This window comes from Moschus berezovskii, chromosome 7 (genome assembly GCF_049115385.1).
Source record: "Moschus berezovskii isolate FMDL1 chromosome 7, NW_MosBer_1.0, whole genome shotgun sequence".
Lineage (NCBI taxonomy): Eukaryota > Metazoa > Chordata > Mammalia > Artiodactyla > Moschidae > Moschus > Moschus berezovskii.
Window position 1 is genome coordinate 81837278 of NC_142466.1, and position 22174 is coordinate 81859451.

The 22174-nt window shown below is 48.2% G+C and overlaps 1 protein-coding gene across 1 annotated transcript; it reads right to left on the reverse strand.

Moving 5' to 3' along the window:
- Positions 1-5565: 5565 nt before the first annotated feature.
- Positions 5566-21803, reverse strand: TRIM35 (tripartite motif containing 35). Its single transcript, XM_055427264.2, has 6 exons — positions 21279-21803; positions 13547-13642; positions 11430-11660; positions 10844-10866; positions 9891-10009; positions 5566-8362 (listed from the first exon to the last, which is right to left on the reverse strand). Exons 1-6 carry the CDS (start codon positions 21711-21713, stop codon positions 7785-7787), a joined length of 1482 nt encoding a protein of 493 aa, XP_055283239.2. The 5' UTR covers positions 21714-21803; the 3' UTR covers positions 5566-7784.
- Positions 21804-22174: the final 371 nt, after the last annotated feature.

The following is a 22174-nucleotide window of genomic DNA, read 5'->3' on the forward strand; positions in this document are numbered from 1 at the left end:
CCTACCCAGGCCCTCCAACTGTTTCCATGTGCCTCTATGTTCCTCCTGAGCCCACGTTGTTCAGACTGTCTCTAAAATACATGATGCAAATCCCAGCTAGCCCAGTATCCATAGAAACCTGAATTTCCCATCCTCAGCCCGTTCCCTAGAGAAAGAAACCCACCCAAGCAACACCCACAAACACAGACTGATGGCACGCACAGGAGCACTTCCCATGTGCTATGGAATCAGGCTTTAATAGCCAGCGAGCTGTCTTGCTGGGTCCTCCAGGCATGGCTGGAGAAGGAATAGGAGGCACAGAACCGTCTAAGAAGATGCATTTTCTTTTTGAAAATTGAGGGGACCTGCTATAGTCCCCACCATGAACGATCAGTCATCTTTTGCCCAATCCAGCAGCTCTGAGGCCACAAAGATCATAACCACAGTGCACTCGAGTCAATATTTGATGTCTTTAATCTCGCACATACAAGCACATGAGCCATCTGTGAAACATGACTGTCCAATTTTACTGTGCATGGCTTCCCTGGTGGCTCAGAGGTTAAAGCATCTGCCTCCAGTGCGGGAGACCCGGGTTCAATCCCTGGGTCGGGAAGATCCCCTGGAGAAGGAAACGGTAACCCACTCCAGTATTCATGCCTGGAGAATCCCATGGACGGAGAAGCCTGGTAGGCTACAGTCCACGGGGTCGCAAAGAGTCGGACACGACTGAGCGACGGAACGGAACGGAATGGAACGGAACCTTAGGAACAATTTCCCAAGACTTGCTCCTCTCTGGAACAACCTTGCCATCCTTCAAACATGATGACGATTTAGTTTTTTCTCCAGACTCAACACATGAGGAAACAAGGCTCCTGGTACCAAACCATACTCAGGTTCTTGAATGCTGGTCAGCTACAGCACCTGGAATCAGCAGCCCCTACCATATGCAGGATACCAGCCTTTGCTAGTTCCACAAATTGTGAATCAAAGGACATTAGAACTGGAAAAAACCTTGAAAAAATCATGCACCTCTTCATTTCCCTGTTTACAGATGAGAAGTTGAATGGCTTTATCTGAAGTACCAGAGCTCTGTAGTAGCACAGCCAAGTAAAACAATAGTGAACTCTCAACTGCCAAGTACCTGTCAGACCTTGTCCTGTTATACACATTTGCTCACTTAATCTCATGACCCCTTTATGAGGTAGGTTATTATCTCCACTCATCTTAAGATCTCCATTTTTCACATAATGAAACTAAGGCACTGAGAACTTAGGTAACTCTCCCAAGGTCACAGAGTGGCTGAGGCAGACTTTGAATCCAGGTCATTCATCCCCCACTAACACACTAGGTCACTAGATACCTTGGTAAGGACTGAGATTTTAAAAACCTATGTTGAGGTCTCAAGTGTAAGGTTTGTCTTCTACGTCATGAGCAGCAAAATTCTACTTTGTTTTTTCCCTGTTTTAAAACCTTAGGGTGAAATAAACAAGCTGAATGCACCAGTTGAACTGACTACATGAAAACATCCATGACAAACCTCCTCTTAGAGGGGAGGAAATTATCTTAATAACATCCTTTGAGTTGTCTCCTTTTGTTAGGTTGCTTAGAGATACAGACCTAGAGTATCTGCTTTTATTTACCATTTTTAGTTGTGCTGGGTCTTCGCTCCTGCACAGGCTTTTCTCTAGTAGCTGTGAGCACAGGCTACTGTCGAGCTGTGGTGCACAGGTTTCTCATTGTGGTGGCTTCTCGTTAGAGCACAGGCTCTAGGAGTATAGATTCAGTTGTTGTGGCACACAGGCTGAGTTGCTCCATGGCATGTGGGATCTTCCTGGACCAGGGATTGAACCCATGTCTCCTCGCACTGGCAGGTGGATTCTGTACCACTGAGCCACCAGGAGAGCCCCCAAAAGTATCTGCTTTTAAATTATAGTGTATTGGGGAAACAGAATATACTCACAACAGAATACTGCTGTACATGAAATCCCTCTGGAAGGATTTTTTTCATGGTAATATAATTGTCCACAAAGAAGGGGCCTGAGTGTCTGGGCAGAAGTGGGGGAGGCTGTTCTTTTGTACCTTTTGAATTTACAGCCACATAAGTGGGTGATCTCATCAAACAACACATACAAATTAGAGACAAATTGTGTGCTGCATGTCTATATGTATAAATCCTAGTCTTCTCGGTCATTACAACATAACCATTTTCCCATGTTGTTTTTAATAAACATTTTATGTCTATAACCTCCCAGTCTCAAGAAATTTAAGCACTCCCAATGTAAGTTCATTTCTCAATTTCCTTTGGGGTTTTTCATTAACATGAATCATAATGTCAACATTCAAAATCTTCCACTTTCTGAGGAATTAGCAAACACACATTGAGTCTATAGTATGTTTAGGACATAATGCAAAGCATTTGTACCCCCCAAATCCCCTCATTTAATCTCTACAACAACCTGAGGTAGGTACCCTAAATCCTCATTTAGATGAGGGAGCAGAGGCTCGAAGGCTCAGTTCAGTTTAGTTCAGTCACTCAATCATGTCCGACTCTTTGCAACCCCATGAATCGCAGCATGACAGGCCTCCCTGTCCATCATCAACTCCCGGAGTTCACTCAGATTCAGGTGCATCAAGTTGGTGATGCCATCCAGCCTTCTCCTCCTGCCCCCAATCCCTCCCAGCATCAGGGTCTTTTCCAGTGAGCCAACTCCTTGCATCAGGTGGCCAAAGTATTGCAGTTTCAGCCTCAGCATCAGTCCTTCCAATGAACACCCAGGATTGATCTCCTTTAGGATGGACTGGGTGGATCTCCTTGCAGTCCAAGGGACTCTCAAGAGTCTTCTCCAGCACCACAGTTCAAAAGCATCAATTCTTCGGCGATCAGCTTTTTTCACAGTCCAACTCTCACATCCATACACGACCACTGGAAAAACCATAGCCTTGACGAGACGGACCTTTGTTGGCAAAGTAACATCTCTGCTTTTTAATATGCTATCTAGGTTGGTCATAACTTTCCTTCCAAGGAGTAAGCGTCTTTTAATTTCATGGCTGCAATCAGCATCCGCAGTGATTTTGGAGCCCAGAAAAATAAAGTCTGACACTGCTTCCACTGTTTCTCCATCTATTTCCCATGAAGTGATGGGACCAGATGCCATGATCTTAGTTTTCTGAATGTTGAGCTTTAAGCCAACTTTTTCACTCTCCTCTTTCATCAAGAGGCTTTTTAGTTCCTCTTCGCTTTCTGCCATAAGGGTGGTGTCATCTGCATATCTGAGGTTATTCATATTTCTCCTGGCAATCCTGATTCCAGCTTGTGCTTCTTCCAGCCCAGCGTTCCTCATGATGTACTCTGCATATAAGTTAAATAAGCAGGATGACAATATACAGCCTTGACATACTCCTTTTCCTATTTGGAACCAGTCTGTTATTCCATGTCCAGTGCCAACTGTTGCTTCCTGACTTGCATATAGATTTCTCAAGAGGCAGATCAGGTGGTCTGGTATTCCTGTCTCTTTCAGAATTTTCCAGAGTTTATTGTGATCTACACAAAGGCTTTGGAATAATCAATAAAGCAGAAACAGATGTTTTTCTGGAACTCTCGTTTTTTCGACGATCCAGTAGCTCATAAATCACACAGTTGGGACTTGGGTGTAGGAATCTGGATTTATGGTTCTGGCTGCTTTCTCTTTACCAAAGATGCTGCTAGCTTATAAAACTTCCGGGTACAGCTTACCTGGGCTCCCATGCATACACTCAGTCATCACATCATGTTGGTAGGAGGGCTCAAGGGAAGAAGGAATGGGCTCCTGAACTAGGGCTCCTTGTCAATAGAATGGCTACCCATGCTGAGATGGCTGCCCATGCCTGACCGAGAACTGGCTTAAGGGCAGTGTCAAAGGTAGGAGTTCTAGGATACACAAACAACAAAAAGAAAAATAAACCAGACCCCAAAATGAAAACGTATATGCTTCAAAGGACACTTTCCAGAAAGTGAAAATACAACCACAGAGTGGTAGAAATTTTTTGGCAATCATGTACCTGATGATGGACTTGTATCTAGAATGTATGAAGAACTCTTGCGACTGGATAGTAAAAACAATAACAACAAAAAAAGATTTTAAAATGGACAAAGGATCTGAAGTCAGTTCTCCTAAGAAGGTAAACAAATGGACAATAAGCACCTGAAAAGAGGCTTGATACCATGAGTCATCAGGGAAATCCAAGTCAAAACTACAATGAGATACGACCTCACATCTACTAGGATGCCCAAGTTAAAAGACGGACAGTAACAAGTGCTAATGAGGATATGGACCAATTGGAACCTCCCTACATTATAAGACTATACAAAGGTGCAGCCACACTGGAAAACGGCCTGGCAGTCCCTCAAAAGGTTAAACAAGAGTCAGGACATGATCCAGCAAGTCTGCACCTAGTTACCTATCCAAGAGAATAGAAAACATATGTCCACACAAAATCTTGCACACAAAATGTTTAGAGCAGCATTATTCATAATGGCAAAAAGTGAAAACAATCAAAATGTTTTCACTAACTGAAGAGTTGGTAAGTAAAATGCAGTATCAGTTCAGTTCAGTCGCTCAGTCGTGTCCGACTCTTTGCAACCCCATGAATCACAGCACGCCAGGCCTCCCTGTCCATCACCAACTCCTGGAGTTCACTCAAACTCATGTCCATCGAGTCAGTGACTCCATCCAACCATCCCATTCTCTGTCGTCCCCGTCTCCTCACACCCCCAATCCCTCCCAGCATCAGACTCTTTTCCAGTGAGTCAACTCGTTGCATGAGGTGGCCAAAGTATTGCAGTTTCAGTTTTAGCATCAGTCCTTCCAATGAACACCCAGGATTGATCTCCTCTAGAATGGACTGGTTGGATCTCCTTGCAGTCCAAGGGACTCTCAAGAGTCTTCTCCAACACCACAGTTCAAAAGCATCAATTCTTCAGCGATCAGCTTTCTTCACAGTCCAACTCTCACATCCATACATGACCACGGGAAAAACCAGAGCCTTGACTAGACAGACCTTGGTTGGCAAAGTAATGTCTCTGCTTTTTAATATGCTATCTAGGTTGGTCATAACTTTCCTTCCAAGGAGTAAGCGTCTTTGAATTTCATGGCTGCAGTCAGCATCTGCAGTGATTTTGGAGCCCCAAAAAATAGTCTGACACTGTTTCCAGTTTCCCCATCTATTTCCCATGAAGTGATGGGACCATATGCCAAGATCTTCGTTTCCTGAATGTTGAGCTTCAAGCCAACCTTTTCACTCTCCTCTTTAACTTTCATCAAGAGGCCTTTGAGTTCCTCTTCAATTTCTGCCATAAGGGTGGTGTCATCTGCATATCTGAGGTTATTGATATTTCTCCTGGCAATCTTGATTCCAGCTTGTGCTTCTTCCAGCCCAGCGTTCCTCATGATGTACTCTGCATATAAATTAAATAAGCAGGGTGACAATATACAACCTTGACGGATTATCCAATGATAAAAACAAAAACATTGAATACATGCTACAAGGTGAATGAAATTTTTTGCTTATGAGACCACTGAAAGGAAAATGTCAAAAAAAAAAAAAGTATACTTTGGCTCAAACACTTTATTTTGGTAAAAAGGGGCCTAGGCAATCCATAGTATCCTGTAAAAACAAAACAAAGCCCTTCCAACACCTAAGGTGGAAAGGAAATACATTTTTAAAAGTTTACAACAACTAACAAAATAGTTTCAGGTCAAGATTTATTAGGTAGCGATTTGCATTTGACGGGCTAGCTAGATAAATACTTTATGGTAGAAAGTGGACACTGGACTCAGATGTGTTGGGTCCAAAGTGCCTTGAGCTCTGCTGAATCTGAGCATCTTTAGAGGGGCCGCTCAGCTCACATCCACCCCTTTGCCAATATCCTCACCCCTCTCCTGCACCTGGTCCCCTTGACTCAGTGGTATATCCTACCACCTCCCTCCCCTGGCCACCAATGATGGACACATCACACTTATAACCAATTTTTAGTTTTGAATCATCATTTTTGTTTAAAATGTCCATTTCGGTGAACCAGGAGACACAAGCAGGAGAAAGTTTGTGAGTCTTCAGTAAAGAAAACACCTCCATTAGAACACTGCTCCTACAGGGAGACATTCCCTGTCCCAGGACACAATGAGGAGGTGACAATTAAAAACTCTCCATAGGTATGTGTGAAGACGAAAAGGTGAAGATAGGAGTCTGGAGGCACACTAGAGGAAGAAGAAATCAGGATGAAGATGTAAAAGGCAGCAGAACAAGAATGAGCAGGCTGAGGTCAGCAAAGACCAGCACCCTGGAGCCCCCTCCTCCTCATTCCTGATACCAACCCCCCTCCCCGGACAGAATCGCCTCCCTTCCCTCCTAATACAAAGGGACCCTCTTCTCCTCCTCCTTTACCTGTGAGAGGAACCAGAGAAAGGTCCTCCACACAACTGCAGCACTCCCATCACCTTCCAGATCTACTACCTCATTTGCAGATAAAGAAAGTGAAAATCGTATTTGTGTTTTTTAAACTGCTCTGGAAACTCTGTTCAGAGGAAATTGTGCAAGAAGTCTTAATCTTTAAGTTAGAGCCGATTGGATGGGCAGCCTTGTCCCCACCCCTGCCCTGAAGGGCCCCACCAAGGCCCACAGAGCAGCTTTAAATACCGTTATAAAGTAACAAACAAGCCAGGGCATGGGTCCTGCCCAAGGCCATGGAAATGGTGCTGGAATAACCATATTTTCTTCTCTTCTGAATTCCTGACACTCTGGCTACTGGGGCTTCCCTAGCTAGCAAGTTCCTGCAGACAGCAAACAACTTCCTGTGAGTGCGCCTTTTGAATGCAGTCAATCTTTTACATGCAAAATGGTACCCCAACCACCACCTGTGCCAGGCTCTCACCAGGCGCCACTCCAAGCCAATAATCCCCTGCGCTAATCAGCCCACAGGCTTCCCAGGTGGCTCAGTGCTAAAGAAGCTGCCTGCCAATGCAGGAGATGCGGGTTCAATCCCTGCATCAGGAAGATTTCATGGAATAGGAAATGGTAACCCACTCCAGAATTCTTGAATGGGAAACTGCACGGACAAAGGAATCTGGTGGGTATGGTGCCCATAGAGTCACAAAGAGTAGGACATGACTGAGCATGCACACATGCACCCCACATCCAGGTTTCAGGACAACTAGGGGCAGCCACTATGCCCCACCTGTGAAAAGTATTCAGACTTGCCGATCATAAACCCACTCACCCGGTACCCTGCCTCCTCTGTTCTTTTCCATGAAGAGCACTCTCCTTGCCTCCTAAGGACTCTAGTGCTTCCCCTCATGGCCCCCCCATGCCACCCCCACCGCAGCACCCCTTCTCCTAGGAACTGTAAGTAACAAACTCTTTTCAACAGTAGTCCCCTCCCATCTGCTGGTCTCACAACACGTGGAAAATAATTTTAAAAACCCTACATTTTTTAAACAGACCCACTCTAGAAACAAACATTATCCCCAGAAAACTCAGAATCTAGATCAGGAAATTCACATCCAGAGGATGCCACAACTGAGGATGTCAGGAAAAAGCCTGACCTATGATGTGTCTCCTGGCTGACTTTCAGAGGGGAGAGAAGGGACAAAAAAGGAAGGAGAGGCCCGTGGCCTGGAGCCACAGAAAATGACAGGGTAGGTCAGTGGGAAGATCCTGGTAAGAAGGCAGGCGGTAGAGAGGTACCAAGGCGAACGTGGCTTTGGGAAGGGACAGGAAGGAAAGGGGACCGATTGCTGGATGCAAGCGGAGTCCGGCGGGCCTGAGGGTCCTCAGCCGTCCAGCTCCTCCTTGATGGTGATGCGCAGAGGGCAAATGCGCAGTGGTTCTGGGGACCCGTCACCCCGTGAGCCACCCAGGTAGAAGTAAGGCCGCACCTCCCCGAAGCGGGCGTGGAAGGTGTACAGGTGGCAGTGGCGCTCAGCGTCATAGAAGGACAGCTCGCCCTCCTCACACTCCAGCTCCACGCGCAGGCGGCGTGGGATGGCAGGAACCAGGGGCGATGTGGCAGGATCCGAGGTCACGCAGTGGTCACCGTCCACGCCCTGCGTGCGGCCCACGTACCAGAAGCCCGAGCGCGTGTCATGGTAGCAGCTGTGCGCGTGGCCCTCGGTGCCCGCATCCTGTCGCGTCCGCACCACCCCCACACGCCAGCTGGCCAGTGCCCCCAGGTCCACCTCCCAGGCATGTGAGCCCTGCGACAGGATGCAGGAGCCCAGCAGGCAGGGCGCTGACGAGAAGCGCTCCGGGTTCTCCACCTGTACCCGGTAGCCGTGGTTGGTGACACTGGTGAGGTCGTCAGACACAGAGAGCCAGCCAGCCGCGGTGTTGGGATCAAGGCTGAAAGGCACTGGGTACAGAGGGAAGAGAGTGGGGAAATCAGATCAGCCTGTGGCCTCGGGTCCCCCTAAACTGACCCACGGTGTTCCACCTGGCCCAGTGAACAAAGGGGGCAGCCCTGGGCTGGGGGTTGCATTATGGGTTGAAATGTGCCCTGCACAGCCTGGATGGGAGGGGAGTTTGGGGGAGAATGGATACATGTATATGTATGGCTAAGTCCCTTCACCGTTCACCTGAAACTATCACAACATTGTTAATCGGCTACACCCCAGTACAAACTAAAGTTCAAAAAAAAACACAAAAAAAGTGCCCTACAAAAAAGCTATGTTCAAGTCTTAACCCCAGCACCTCAGGAGGTGACCTTATTTGAGAACGAGGTTCTTGCAGATGTTAACAATTTAAGATGAGATCAGATGGGAAGAGAGGGGGCCCTTGATCCAATATATCTGTTGTCCTTATGAAAAAGGAGAAAACCAGTCACATGAGGGGAAAAGCCCTCTGATGATGGAGGCACAGGTCACGGTGCTGCAACTGCCTGTGCCGAGCTCACCAGAAAATACCAAAATTTAGGAAGAAGCGAAGAAGGATCCTTCTACAGGGTCCAGAAGGCGTGTGGCCCTGTGGACACCTTGACTTTAGACTTCTAGCCTCTGGAACTGTGAGAATAAAATTCTGTCATTTTAAAGCATCCAGATGTCAGTCTCTTGTGAGGATAGCCACCAGAAGCCAGTGAACTTCACACGATACCTGTACCACCTTAAAAATGCATGTGACATGCCCCTGGTCACTGACATCTCTCCCCATAAAATTACGTCTCAGTTTGGGATGCTACTGCAAAAATATCAGAGACAGGGTGGCTTAAACAACAGGAAAATATTTCTCATGGTTCTGCTTTTGAAATTCTGAGACCAGGGATCCAGCATGCCTAGATTCTGATGAGGGTCCTCTTTTTGGTTTATAGACGGCTGCCTTCTTACTGTGTCCTCATAAGGCAGAGGGAGAGAGAGAAAAGCCTGCTCTCTGGTGTCTCTTCTTAAAAGGGCACTAATCTGATCATCGGGGGACCCATCCACATGACCTCTATCTAATATGATCACCTCCCAAAGGCCCTGCTTTCAAATTCCATCACATGGAGGTTAGGCCTTCAACATACAAATTTGGTCGGGGACATTCAGTCCACAGCTACTTGCATGGGCTAGAATCACCTAGGGAGAGGCAGCCCTAAACTGAGGAGCTCTTCTCTTTCATTATATATACAATATGGTTCTGAATAGAAAGGGAAGTCAGCTGCTCTTTCTGGAGAGGTGGCTAAGTGTCAGGACCCAAAAAAGGAAGGCGCTCTGTCAGGAATGGTTCGAACAGCAGGACGTGGAGTGGAGCAGGGCACAGGGACCTGAGTGAAAGAGGCCTGAAAAGTGACCAGTGCAGGGAGGAGGAGGTCTTATGGGGCGGGAAGCAGGAAGGAGTGAGTTCAGCTGGCCCTCTGCCCAGCATGACCTTCCCTGGCCTCTTACCACCTGCCTGGGGTCCCCACTCACCAGATTCGACACACATAACCATCTTCCTCCAGACGCGGTACTTCAGGGAGTCCAGGTACTTGCAGATGTTGATGAGCATGCCGGGCTGGATGGGCTCCGGCTCCATCGTGCAGAAGAGGCTGGGAAAGGAGAAGTGGGCTTTGGGGGGCAGGGCCAGGGCCAGGGCCAGGCGTTCTGGGCCTAACTGAGTCAGCTGGAAACAGGATCCCTTGCTTCAGGCCTGCATTTCCTGGCTGCCTTATTCAAAACAAACCTACACTGGGCTCTGATGGGAGATGAACCAGGAACCAATTGGGCAGCTCATACCCTTCAGGACTCAGTACTAGAGCCCATCCTGCCCTCGCCGGGATAAATATAAACAGGAGGTTCTCAGTCATGGTTTTATTTCATGTGAGCAGAAATGATACAAAGACATCAGCTCATAGGATGTCTGAGTCGGAAGGCACCTTAGGGGCCCTAAAGTCCCACATTTTGAAAGTGTCACTGGCCTTTGCTTGAATACCTCCAGTGACAGGGAACTCACTACTTCCCAAAGCATTCTCTTCCATATTTGTACAGCTCTGACTGGGACACAATCATTCCATATTCATCTCTGTGACCCCAACAACCGTCAACACAAACTAGTATGTCCTGAGACTCTCAGAGGGAGGGGGCTGACCAAGAAACAAGGTTAAATGCTGGGTTGACCATCAGAGAACTATGAGCCCCATGAAGGATGACAATCTTTCCCCACATAGTAGATGGCACGCTCCACCCCCAGGAAGACAACACCGCACCAGTGCCAACTGAAAGTCGGTGTCTTGAAAGAGGGCTCTCCACTTGGCTGGTCCCACTGCTGCGTCTGTACCTCACCAGCTGGACTTACCACCTGCCTGGCCTGGAAGCCACCTGAGGCTGCACCCCTCATATATCTGTCTACACTTCCCCTCCCGCTACCGGACTTGGCAACTTACCGGCGTTTTCGGCTCTTGTGTTTCTGAAATAAAAAAAAAAAACAAATACACAAACATAGACACAGAGAAAACACATACATCTCTGACCTCAAAAGGAGTCATACATCCCATGTTCATGGATCAGAAGTTTAATATTATTAAATTAATAATAATATTAAGGTTAACAGTGCTATAATTAAATTATTAATAATATTGTTAAGATGGCCACCTCATGCGACGAATTGACTCACTGGAAAAGACTCTGATGCTGGGAGGGATTGGGGGCAGGAGGAGAAGGGGACGACAGAGAATGAGATGGCTGGATGGCATCACCAACTCGATGGACATGAGTTTGAGTGAACTCCGGGAGCTGGTGATGGACAGGGAGGCCTGGCGTGCTGTGATTCATGGGGTCGCAAAGAGTCGGACACAACTGAGCGACTGAACTGAACTGAAGATGGTAATACCACCCCCAAAATAAATATTTTAAAATAATAAATAAATAGATATTTTAAAAAACAATATAGCCAGGGCTGCTGATCTCAGGGTCCCCAGTGGCCCCAGACATCTGGCCCCTGTGACTAGATCTGGACGCTGCACTCCTCACCATGAGAAAGGAAACGTCATCCTCCTTCATCTCCATCTGCAGCCGCTCAATCTCGTGGGCCAAGGCCTCTGTGTCCTCCGTCAGCCGCTTCATCTTCTCCTCTGCCAGGTGCTGCTTCTGCCTTGCCTCGTTGGCCATGGTGTCCAGGATGGCCTGTTCCTCCACGCGCAGGAACTCGCGGAGCTTGTCAAATTCCCGCCGGATCCGTGCTTCCAGCCAGGCGGCCTCCACCTGCAGCACAGGGCGGGGCCGGGTGGGGCAGAGGAGGGGTGGAGCCTCAGCCATCACCCAGCTGGTGGCCCCCAGATGTTTAGCAAAGGAACTCCATTTTTTAAGAAAAGAAATCACGTGCAGAACTTCCGAAGATAAAATATAGAAGCAGCTTTCTTAGCACATATTTGAGTGAACTCCGGGAGTTAGTGATGGACAGGGAGGCCTGGTGTGCTGTGATTCATGGGGTCGCAAAGAGTCGGACACAACTGAGCGACTGAACTGAACTGAACTGAAAGTAAGTCAAACAGCATAGGGACTTCCCTGGTGGTCCAGTGGTTGAGAATCCCCCTTTAATGCATGGGACATAGATCCCATATGGCTCGGGGCAACTAGGCTGGTCCGCCAAAAGGAAGACCCTGGAGCGCGGCCAAAAGTTTTTTTAAAAAAGAAATGTTTTAAATAAAAAAGTCAAACAGCATAATGAGATTGTTTAGATAAATGAATAAAACAAAATCAATGCTTATAGAGGACAACTGTAATTCTAGAAATTCCTCAATAATATTTTGTACCTGCATAGGTTATACGATAGTGAGGGAAACTCTGAATCACAGAAGTGAACTGTTGCAAACAGCAACGATTTTTAAAAATCACTCACCTTCCAATATTAGGACTTCAAATTTGATAGATCTGATAGATGCTTACCCAAAAAAATAGTAGAAAGTATTTATTTTAAAACTGAATCAATAACATGCTAATATGACAAAATGATTCACTGAACAGGAGGAAATTACCAGAAAGGGAGGGAAGTGATTTATTGAAAGGGTTTCCCAGATGACACAGTAGTAAAAATCTGCCTGCCAATGCAGGAGACGAGGGTTTAATCCCTAGGTCAGGAATATCCCCTGGAGGAGGAAAAGGAACCCTATGCCAGTATTCTTGTTGGAAAATCCCATTGACAGGGGAGCCTGGAGGGCTACAGTTCATGGGGTCGCGAAGAGTTGGACATGACTGAGCACGCACGCACAATTTATTGAAAAAGGGCAAATTAGGATAAATATTTCCAACATATATGAGATTGTTATTCTTCATATACAGAGTGCTCTTAAGTCTCTATAAGAAGAAAAGACAAACATCCCAAAAATGTGAACATTCACAGAAAAAATACAGATAGCCGTTATTCTTATGAAAGGAAACACACACTTGAATTCTACAGCAGCTGGGATGGACAGACAGGGGCTGTCACTTGGACACAACCCAGGTATCCCCAATGCATCCCACACTAGGCCAGCCATGCAGACAGCACTGGCCAAGCTTGGGGGGGAGATGAAGCTGGGGGGCATGGGGGTTTTATGAGGGCCCTCGAGGCCATGGTGAGGAGCTTGAACTAGACAGTTTTAAGGAGAGGAGTGACACAACCAATCTATTTTATTTAAAAGATCAGTCCACTGCAAGGAGTGTGGACTGCATACAAGAGCGAAAGCATGGGGCCCAGGTAGAAGGGCAGGCAGAGGCCATGGGGACCTGGAACAGATGCTGGCAGTGGAGAGGGTGCATCAGTGGACAGGTGCATTCTGGAGACAGTGGATGTGAGGTGTGAGAATGGGGGTGTCGCGGGTTTGAGCACCCCATCAGGTGGTGCAGCATGGCACCTGTTATCAGTCTGAGTTCACAGGCACAAGGGGCTGCGGAAGCCACTCGGTGGTTGCTGGCGTGGCCACGCCCAGGTGTTTAAAGATGCCACGAAGTCACAATCAGCATCCAAGGGCACGGTGGTGCTCGCCAGCAGGGCTGGTGAGGGCTGACCCTGTGGCGGCAGCCATGACCAGGGCCAGCCCACCCGCACCTCTGCCCCACGGTAGTCCCAGGTGTGCCCATCTGCACGCTCCGCCCCAGTGCTCACTCACCTGATTGTGCTTGACGATGGCCTCGTAGGAGCGCTGCATTGCCCAGAAGGCCTTGGCTTTCTCCCGCAGCGCATGCTCCATGTTCCTGCACTTGGCCTGCCAAGAGGGACCAGAAGGAGGTGGGTTAGGGGCAGAGGCCAGGCAGGGACACAGCACGCCACATCACAGCTGGAGGTGCATGTCACTGTGGGTACCACGCGACCATTAGTTACTGAACCCAGTCCAGCCACATGCTGGGGGACACAGTGGGGAAAGCACAGCTCAGACCCTGCACCTGATGGTGTACAGCACAAAGGGCCTCCGATACCCTCTAACCCAGCACCTCTGTTTACACCCGATACAGATGGGGAAACAGTTGAGGAGGTAAAGGGACTAGTTTCCATGCTGGTCACAGGACAGAACAGAAGGACATCCTGCTAAGTCTAAAGCTGGTGTAGGCAGAGCAGTGAACCCAAGCTGGGGGTCAACAATGTGCTCACAGGCCCCCTTCACGACTTTGTGAACTGGACTGGTTTACAGTCATGAAAGAACAGGTCTGATCACGAGGTTGACCCAGTTCTTCCCACAGGACTTTGTCTAAACCACAGTCATCCTGGGTTGGTTCTAGGATCCCCACAGATTCTGAAATCCCAAGATACTCAAGTCCCTTATGTAAAAATGCTTCAGTGCTAGTATAAAAATCTGTGCAAGTAGTTGTAAGTACAATGTAAACACCATGTAAACAGTTAACAGAGTGGTAAATTCAAGCTGTGTTTTTAGTCCCTAAAGCCTCATCCCCATCTGGGCCTGGTTTAGGTGACAAGATTCTGGACTTTGAGCTAATGCTGTAATGGGACAAGACGACTGGGGATCCGGGGAGGGGATGAGCATGTTCTGCAGGTGGGAGGGACATCAATCACTGGGGCCAGACTGGAGGAAGCAGCCTTGGAAATGGCCCCAAGGATCCCCACTTCCCAGTACTGCACTGTTGGAAGCCCCTCCCTGACGGCTGGATCTACAAAAGACGTGCTTCTAATCAAGAGAATATGGCACAAGTGACGGGAGATAAGCCAAGGTGACAAAAAACCTCCACTGACCCTGTCTCACCCTCTTTCACTCCCTCACCCTCAGATGGAAGTGATCCAACCAACAGAGCAGCCCACAGGGTTAGGAAGTAAGGGTGTCCTACCAACAGCCCATGAAGACCTGAATCCTGCTGCCAACCACACAAGTGAGCCTGAGTGGGGACGCTGGCCTCCTTGGGCTTTCAGATGAGACTGCAGCCCTGGTCCACACTGCAGCACCACTGAGACCCTGAGGCAGAAACACCCATCCAGTCATGCCAGATTCCTGACCCAGAGACTCCATGAGATAGCAGACATTTTTGTTTGAGGCCACTATGTTTGGGGTAATTTGTCATACAGCAGTAGATAACTAGCCCATGTGTCCTACTCCACAGTCTAGTCTTTTAACCACACTTCTACAGAAAATAAACAGTGATTTCCTTTACTGCAGGTTTAGTTTTCTTTTCAATTCATTCTGGTCATCCTTATGTTCTTCTTGACAATATTTAACAGATTTTTTTTAATATTGTTTTCTGTAATATCTCTAAGGTGTGTCACTTCAATAGCAAAATAACATTAGCATAAGTGTCCCACAAAACCACTGAAATGTCATCCCAATGTGTTATTTGATGGGATGAGATGTTTTGTAGCAAAGTTATGTAATATTACCCCAAAGAAAAATTTCATGATTTGTGAAATAACTGTGAATGTCAGGGGTAAAGCAACTGCCCACACACGTTACCCAGCGCTGTGCTGGCCCCAAAGAACACACCCCTGACTCTCTGCCCTTCAACCTCGACTTAGGGAATTATGGGGCAATGAAGAGGGAAGGGGGTAACAGTTCCTTGTCTTTCTCAAACTTTTTCATCACTTGGAGAGTTCTGCTTTAATTCAGCAAGTCCCAGCCCTAATATGTGCCTTTCTCTGAGTTGCTCGCTGGTGAGATTTACCAATGATTGTATTATCGCTGTGCTGTGCTGTGTGCTGTGCTAAGTCGCTTCAGTCATGTCTGACTCTTTGCAACCCCATGGACCATCGCCTGCCAGGTTCCTCTGTCCATGGGATTCTACAGACAAGAATACTGGAGTGGGTTGCTGTGCCCTCCTCCAAGGGATCTTCTTGACCCAGGAATCGAACCCACATGTCTTATGTCTCATGCACTGGCAGGCAAGTTGTTCACCACTAGTGCCACCTGGAAAGTCTGTATTATCACTAATGAACAGTTATTACTGAGCATGCACTAAATTCACAAGGTCCTCTACAGATATCATTCTATTGAATTCTTATATTTCTGCGAGGTAAGCACAATATTCCTAACACATAAAAGAGAAAAGAAGCCCAGAAGAATTAAGTAACTTGCCAAAATTATAGTTAGCAGCAGAACCAGGCTCTGTCTGCAGAACTGCCCAAAAATAAATGCCACAGTGTTAACCACAACATTACCCAACTTGTTTCATTAAGGGAGCTACTACTATGTTGTCCAGTTGTCTTTTGTGTTTCCAAATGTGCCATCTTATTTCCAAATTTGTTGACATCAAACATACTGTCAATGTCATTAATTCTGGAGAATAAAAGCTTATAATTCTGGCCATAGTTCGCCCAACTCCTTAAATAACCTAGTATGTTAATGAAAATTTCCTCCCATAAATGTCTAACTGAACGATGCATCTTGAAACAAATCGCCAGTTCAAGTTCGATGCATGATACAGGATGCTCAGGGCTGGTGTACTGGCATGAACCAGAGGGATGGGATGGGGAGGGAGGTGGGAGGGGGGTTCAAGATGGGGAACATATGTATACCCTGGGCAGATTCATGTCAATGTATGGCAAAACCAATACCATAATGTAAAGTAATTAGCCCCCAATTAAAATAAATTTAAAAAAAACTTAAGGAAAATAAAAAATTGGAAATGACCCAAATGCTGATCAACAAGAGATGGGTGAATAAATGATGATATTATTAAATGGAAAGCTGGGCTTCCCTGGTGGCTCAGACAGTAAAGAAACTGCCTACAATGCAGGTGACCCGGGTTCAATCCCCGGGTTGGAAACATTCCCTGGAGGAGGAAATGGCAACCCACTCCAGTATTCTTGCCTGGAGAATCCCATAGACAGAGGAGCCTGGCGGGCTATAGTCCATGGGGTCAAAAAAGAGTTGGGCATGCCTGAGTGACTGAGGATGCGTGCACATATTCGATCATGCCCACCTGACTCCAAGAAGGCAGGGGATCGGACTGCCCTGTCCTTTCCCTGTGCACACTGCCGTGCACACTGCCTGGCACACTGGAGCAGGCACTCAGTCCATACGTGTTGGCCCATTGATGGGGACCCTCATCCACGCAAGTCTCTAAGAACCCACACACAGAGGCAGCTGCCCTCAAAGCTCCCAGAAAAGTGGGCTGGTAGGGAAGACCTTAGCCCGACACCAGAGAAGGGTCTATCAATGTCCCTCACTGGAGTAAGAGCTGAGCAAGGCCCCAGGTGAACTCTACAGTAACTGCTCTGACTTTGGACAAGTTACTTAACCTCTCTGAGACTCAGTATTACTGTCTGTAAAATGGGGAGAATAGTACCCAGATGTAGTAAGCTGAATACCAGCTCCTCCAGAGATGTGTGCTCAGTTGCATCCAATTCTTTGCGACCCCATGGACTGTAGCCCACCAGGCTCCTCTTTCCATGGGATTCTCCAGTCAAGAATACTGCAGTGGCAGTGGGTTGCTATACCCTCCTCCAAAGATGTCCTCGTCCTAATCCTGGCAATGTGTTACCTCATGTGGCAAAAGGGATTTTGTAGATGTGATTAAAATATGGACTTTAAGATGGGGAGATCATCCTGGATTGTCCACAGGGACTTCCTGTAATCATGAGGGTCTTTCCAAGAGGGAGTCAGAGAAGACAATGAGACAACAGAAGCAGAAGCTGGAATGATGTACTTCAGGATGATGGAGGAAAGGGCCCCCAAAAGTTGGACAAGACAATGAAAGAATCCCTCTTCTGGCCTCCAAAAGGCACAGAGTCCAGCCAACACCTTGATGTTTGGACTTCTGACCTTCAGGACTGTGGGATAACAAATCTGTGCTGTGTTCAACCACAGTCTGTGGCAACTTATGACAATAGCAATTGGAAACTAATACACAACCTCAGAGAGTTTTTGTGAGGATTAAATGTGTTGACAAAAACACTTAAGAGTACCTGGTACATAGTAAGTTCTCAAAAACTATTGGCTGCAGACTTCCCTGGTGGCTCAGTTGTTAAGAATCTCCCTGCCAGTGAGGGGACACAGGTTCAATCCCTGGTCCAGGAAGATCCCACACGCTGCGGAGCAACGAAGTGTGGGCAACTGAGCCTATTCGCTGAAACTTAGAGAGTAGCCCCTACTTGCCACAACTAGAGAAAACCTGAATGCAGCAATGAAGACTCAGCACAGACAAAAATAAATACATAATTTTATTTTAAAAAGATGTTGTCTGGTATGGTTGTTCTTTCTGCTGGAGTTCCTCATGTGGTTGCCAAAGTAGTCTCCAACACACAAATCAAATTGCCAAACCCCTATGTAAAAGCTTTTTGGCGCTCCCATTGGCCCCTTCTCACCTCTCCTGCGTTCCCATGCTACTTTCCCTACATCTCCACCTACTCCAATCATCCAGAACTACAACTTGACTCTCTGGTGGCTGACTTCCCCCGGCTCCATGGGGCAAGGGCTCTGGTTTACTGACCTCTGCAGACCTCAGGAAAGCTCTGGCGCACGGCTGTCTAATACAAGTGATGCCAGTTGGCACCAGGCTGAGCACACTCCTCAGATCTTCGGAACTGGACTCCTTGGCCCCTCAGACACTGTCCTGAGTGCCCACTGCTCTGATGGCATCCTTCCTCTGCTTAAAACACTCCCACTACTCCCCAGTCTTTTTGGGGGTTTTTTTTGAGATTTGTTTTGATGTGGATCATTTTTAAAGTCTTTACTGAATTTGTTAAATTCTATGTCTTGGGTTTTTTTATTTTGGGGACTCGAGGCATGTGGGATCTCGTCTCCCCAACCAGAGATCAAACTTGCACCCCCTGCAATGGAAGGTGAAGTCTTAACCATGGGACCATCAGGGAAGTCCTCTCCCTACAGTCTTCAGGATAAAGTACAAGCCTGGGACCTCCTGGTTCCTTCTGCATCTCCATCCTCATTCTTTCTCACTCTGAAATTCTCTAGGTACCTGGAAAATCTGGCCTCCCTCCTCTGGACCCTTACACATGCCACTGTCTAAAATACCTTCCCTGCCCCCTTTCACCTGTCTAACACCTCCTTATTCCTTGGGTCTCTGCTTAAAGCTCCTTGAAGGTATGAATTACTGTTCAGCTCCTGTTCTGCAGTATCTCCAGAGCCTAGCAGTATAAGACATCTGTTGAATAAACAGTAACAGGTCATTAGACCATATGTACTTCCTGGTACCTGGCTCACTGATCTTGAATCCTGGCTTAGCCCAGACCTGGAGGTTCTGCCTTAGTGTTCTTGGTCTTGACCCCCACCCACCTTCCTGATCTGTATCTGCCAGCCCCACAATGACTCATCACGACTTGATCCATGGTGTCCCCTTACCTTGACACCAGCCCCCAGGATGCCCTGAATGCCCACACTTATTAATACATCAGCTGTCTCAAATCAGGACCTGGCACTTCTGCCAGGTGAAATAAGAAAAAGCATCGCTGTGGACCACTGTTCACTCTTCAAATAAGCATGCTGATGACACTCTCCTTCACTTGAACTTTGCCAAAATGTATATGGAACTGTCTACTATCATTGTTAACTTCCCTGGTGGCTCACTGGTAAAGAATCCGCCTGTCAATGCAGGAGACGTGGATTCAATCCTTGGGTCAGGAAGACCCCCGGGAGAAGGAAATGGCAACCCACTTCAGTATTATTGCCTAGAAAATCCCATGGACAGAGGAGTCTGGTAAGCTACAATTCATTGGTTCACAAGAGTCAGACACGGCTTAGTGACTAAACAACAACAAAGGCATTAAAACAAAGTAAAACAGTATCTGAAGAACAGGCATTCTTACAGAATTATTTTCAACTTTTTGAAATACACTTATTTTCAATACACTCATCTTCAGACTAGCTAACCAGTGTACTCCAAACTGTGGGTCTGACCTATGTATTAGTTGGTATTCAGTTCAGTCGCTCAGTCGTGTCCGACTCTCTGCGACCCCATGAATCAAAGCACGCCAGGCCTCCCTGTCCATCACCAACTCCTGGAGTTCACTCAAACTCATGTCCACAGTCGGTGATGCCATCCAGCCATCTCATTCTCTGTCGTCCCCGTCTCCTCCCGCCCCCAACCTTTCCCAGCATCAGAGTCTTTTCCAGTGAATCAACTCGTCGCATGAGGTGGCCAAAGTATTGGAGTTTCAGCTTTAGCATCAGTCCCTCCAATGAACACCCAGGATTAATCTCCTCTAGAATGGACTGGTTGGATCTCCTTGCAGTCCAAGGGACTCTCAAGACTTCTCCAGCACCACAGTTCAAAAGCATCAATTCTTCGTAGGTGATAAAATGATGTTTTAAAGCCTGTGCAATTTTTAAAATATAATGACAGAAAATGCCAGACTACAACAGAGATTTCCACAGAATTTTTGTTTCCACTGATACAAAACACGATACATACATGTGGCTGTTCTGAGTCACAATGGAAAAAAATATTTCTCCCTGTGGGAAGCCTGGTGTGCTGCAGTCCATGGGGTCACAATCAGAAATGACTGAGCGACTGAACAACAATGGGCCAGCAAAGGTCAAAAATTCTGAAAACTCCTGAGCTGGCTAACCCTTATTTCCTGATCATTTTCCTTCCTGTGCCAAAAACTTCATGTTAGTTTTCCCTTATAAGTTGCTCCTTTATTTTTGTTGCTGTTCAGTCACTCAGTCATGTCTGACTCTTTGGCACCCCAGGCTTCCCTGTCCTTCACTATCTCCCAGAGTTTGCTCCAACGCCTGTCCATTGAGTCGATGATGCCATCCAACCATCTAATCCTCTGTCGTCCCCTTCTCCTCCTGCCCTCAATCTTTTCCAGCATCAGGGTCTTTTCCAGTGGGTTGGCTTTCCACATCAGGTGGCCAAAATATTGGAGCTCCTTTATTTATAACCGGTGAAACTCCAGGCATGGGAGATGCTGAGAGAGTGATCCAGGATAAACTAGCTGGCCAGGGCCAGAGGCCTCCCCAGAGCTACCCAGTACATGGGGCCAGCCCAGAAGCAGGTGAGGGATGTGGGGGAGACCTAAAGCTCCACATCCTTGACCAGGGCTTCGGGTGCTGCACCTCTGCCCTCTGTGTGCCAAGTTCCAGGGTTGTTGGGCTTACTCAACCTGTGCTTTTAAAATGGGCACGAGCCACACTCGCCTGGTAGAAAGGGTGCAGAGCTTCAGCCCTTCAGGGGTGGACGGGCGGTCTTGAGAACATCCTGTAACCCCAATTCTCAGACTTCCTGTTGACAGTCTCTCCTCTCCTATCTCAGACCACCTGGGCGGCGCTCGATGTAGGGTCTGTATGTTACCAGGGGAAGATGGGGTCCTGAGAAGGCACCAGCAAGCTGGCAGGGGAAAGGGGGACGGGACTGGGCACACCCAGCCCTGGCAGGCTGGAGTGCAGGAGCAGCGGGGTCCACGTGCGCGCTCGGCCAACACCCGCCCGCAGCAACTCTTACCCGAAAGTCGTGGGCGGTGTCCTTCACCGGCTGCACGCGGTGTCCCTGGTGCCGGGGGTCGGCCTGGCACGAGCAGCACAGCAGCTCCTTGTCATCGAGGCAGAAGAAGTTGAACTGACCGCGGTGCAGGCGGCAGAGGCGCGGGGAGCGGTGGCCGGTCCAACGCGCGCCCTCGGCCTCCTCGCGGAGCAGCTTCTCCACCAGGTTGTTGAGGGTGTGGTTGGTGCGCAGGTCGGCGAGGGCCGCGCGGTCCTTGCACACCGGGCAGGTGGGCGCCACCTGAACCTCCCAGCAGCGGGTCACGCACCCGCGGCAGAAGTTGTGGCCGCAGCGCAGAGTCACGGCATCGCGGAAGGGGTCATAGCAGACGGCGCATAGCAGCTCCTCTTTGAAGGAGCGGGAAGGCCCAGGGGACGCGGCGGGACCCGGCTCCATAGCCTTCCCGGCTCTCGAGCCGGTAACTTTCGTTCCAGTCCCTCCCACCCGCCTGACTGGTCTCCGGACCCTTAAAGAGGCGCCCAGCCTCTTCCGTTCGGAGCACTGAGCGACAGCGGCCCCGACCAATTGCTCGGGGCGTGCTTAGGAGGCTCCACCCCAGTTCCGGTCAGCTCGGGAAATCCCGGAAGAGTGGGGCGGAGCCCATCTGCTCTGCGGTCCGCGCGGGTTCTAGGCGTGCCCGTCAAGAAGAAACAACCCATCAGTGCTCTAGGGCTTCCGTAGCACTGAAACTTACTTACGATTTCAAATGGAAAATGAAGTCTAGGAGCCACTTCCTTAGTTCCCGGAAATCTCAGGCCCGCGAGGTGGGAGAAGCCAGAGCTCCTTACTTCCTGGTCGCGAGTAGAGTGTGATCTTGCAGCGGCGTTAGCGTTTTCACCGCTAGAGTTTGCAGTGCC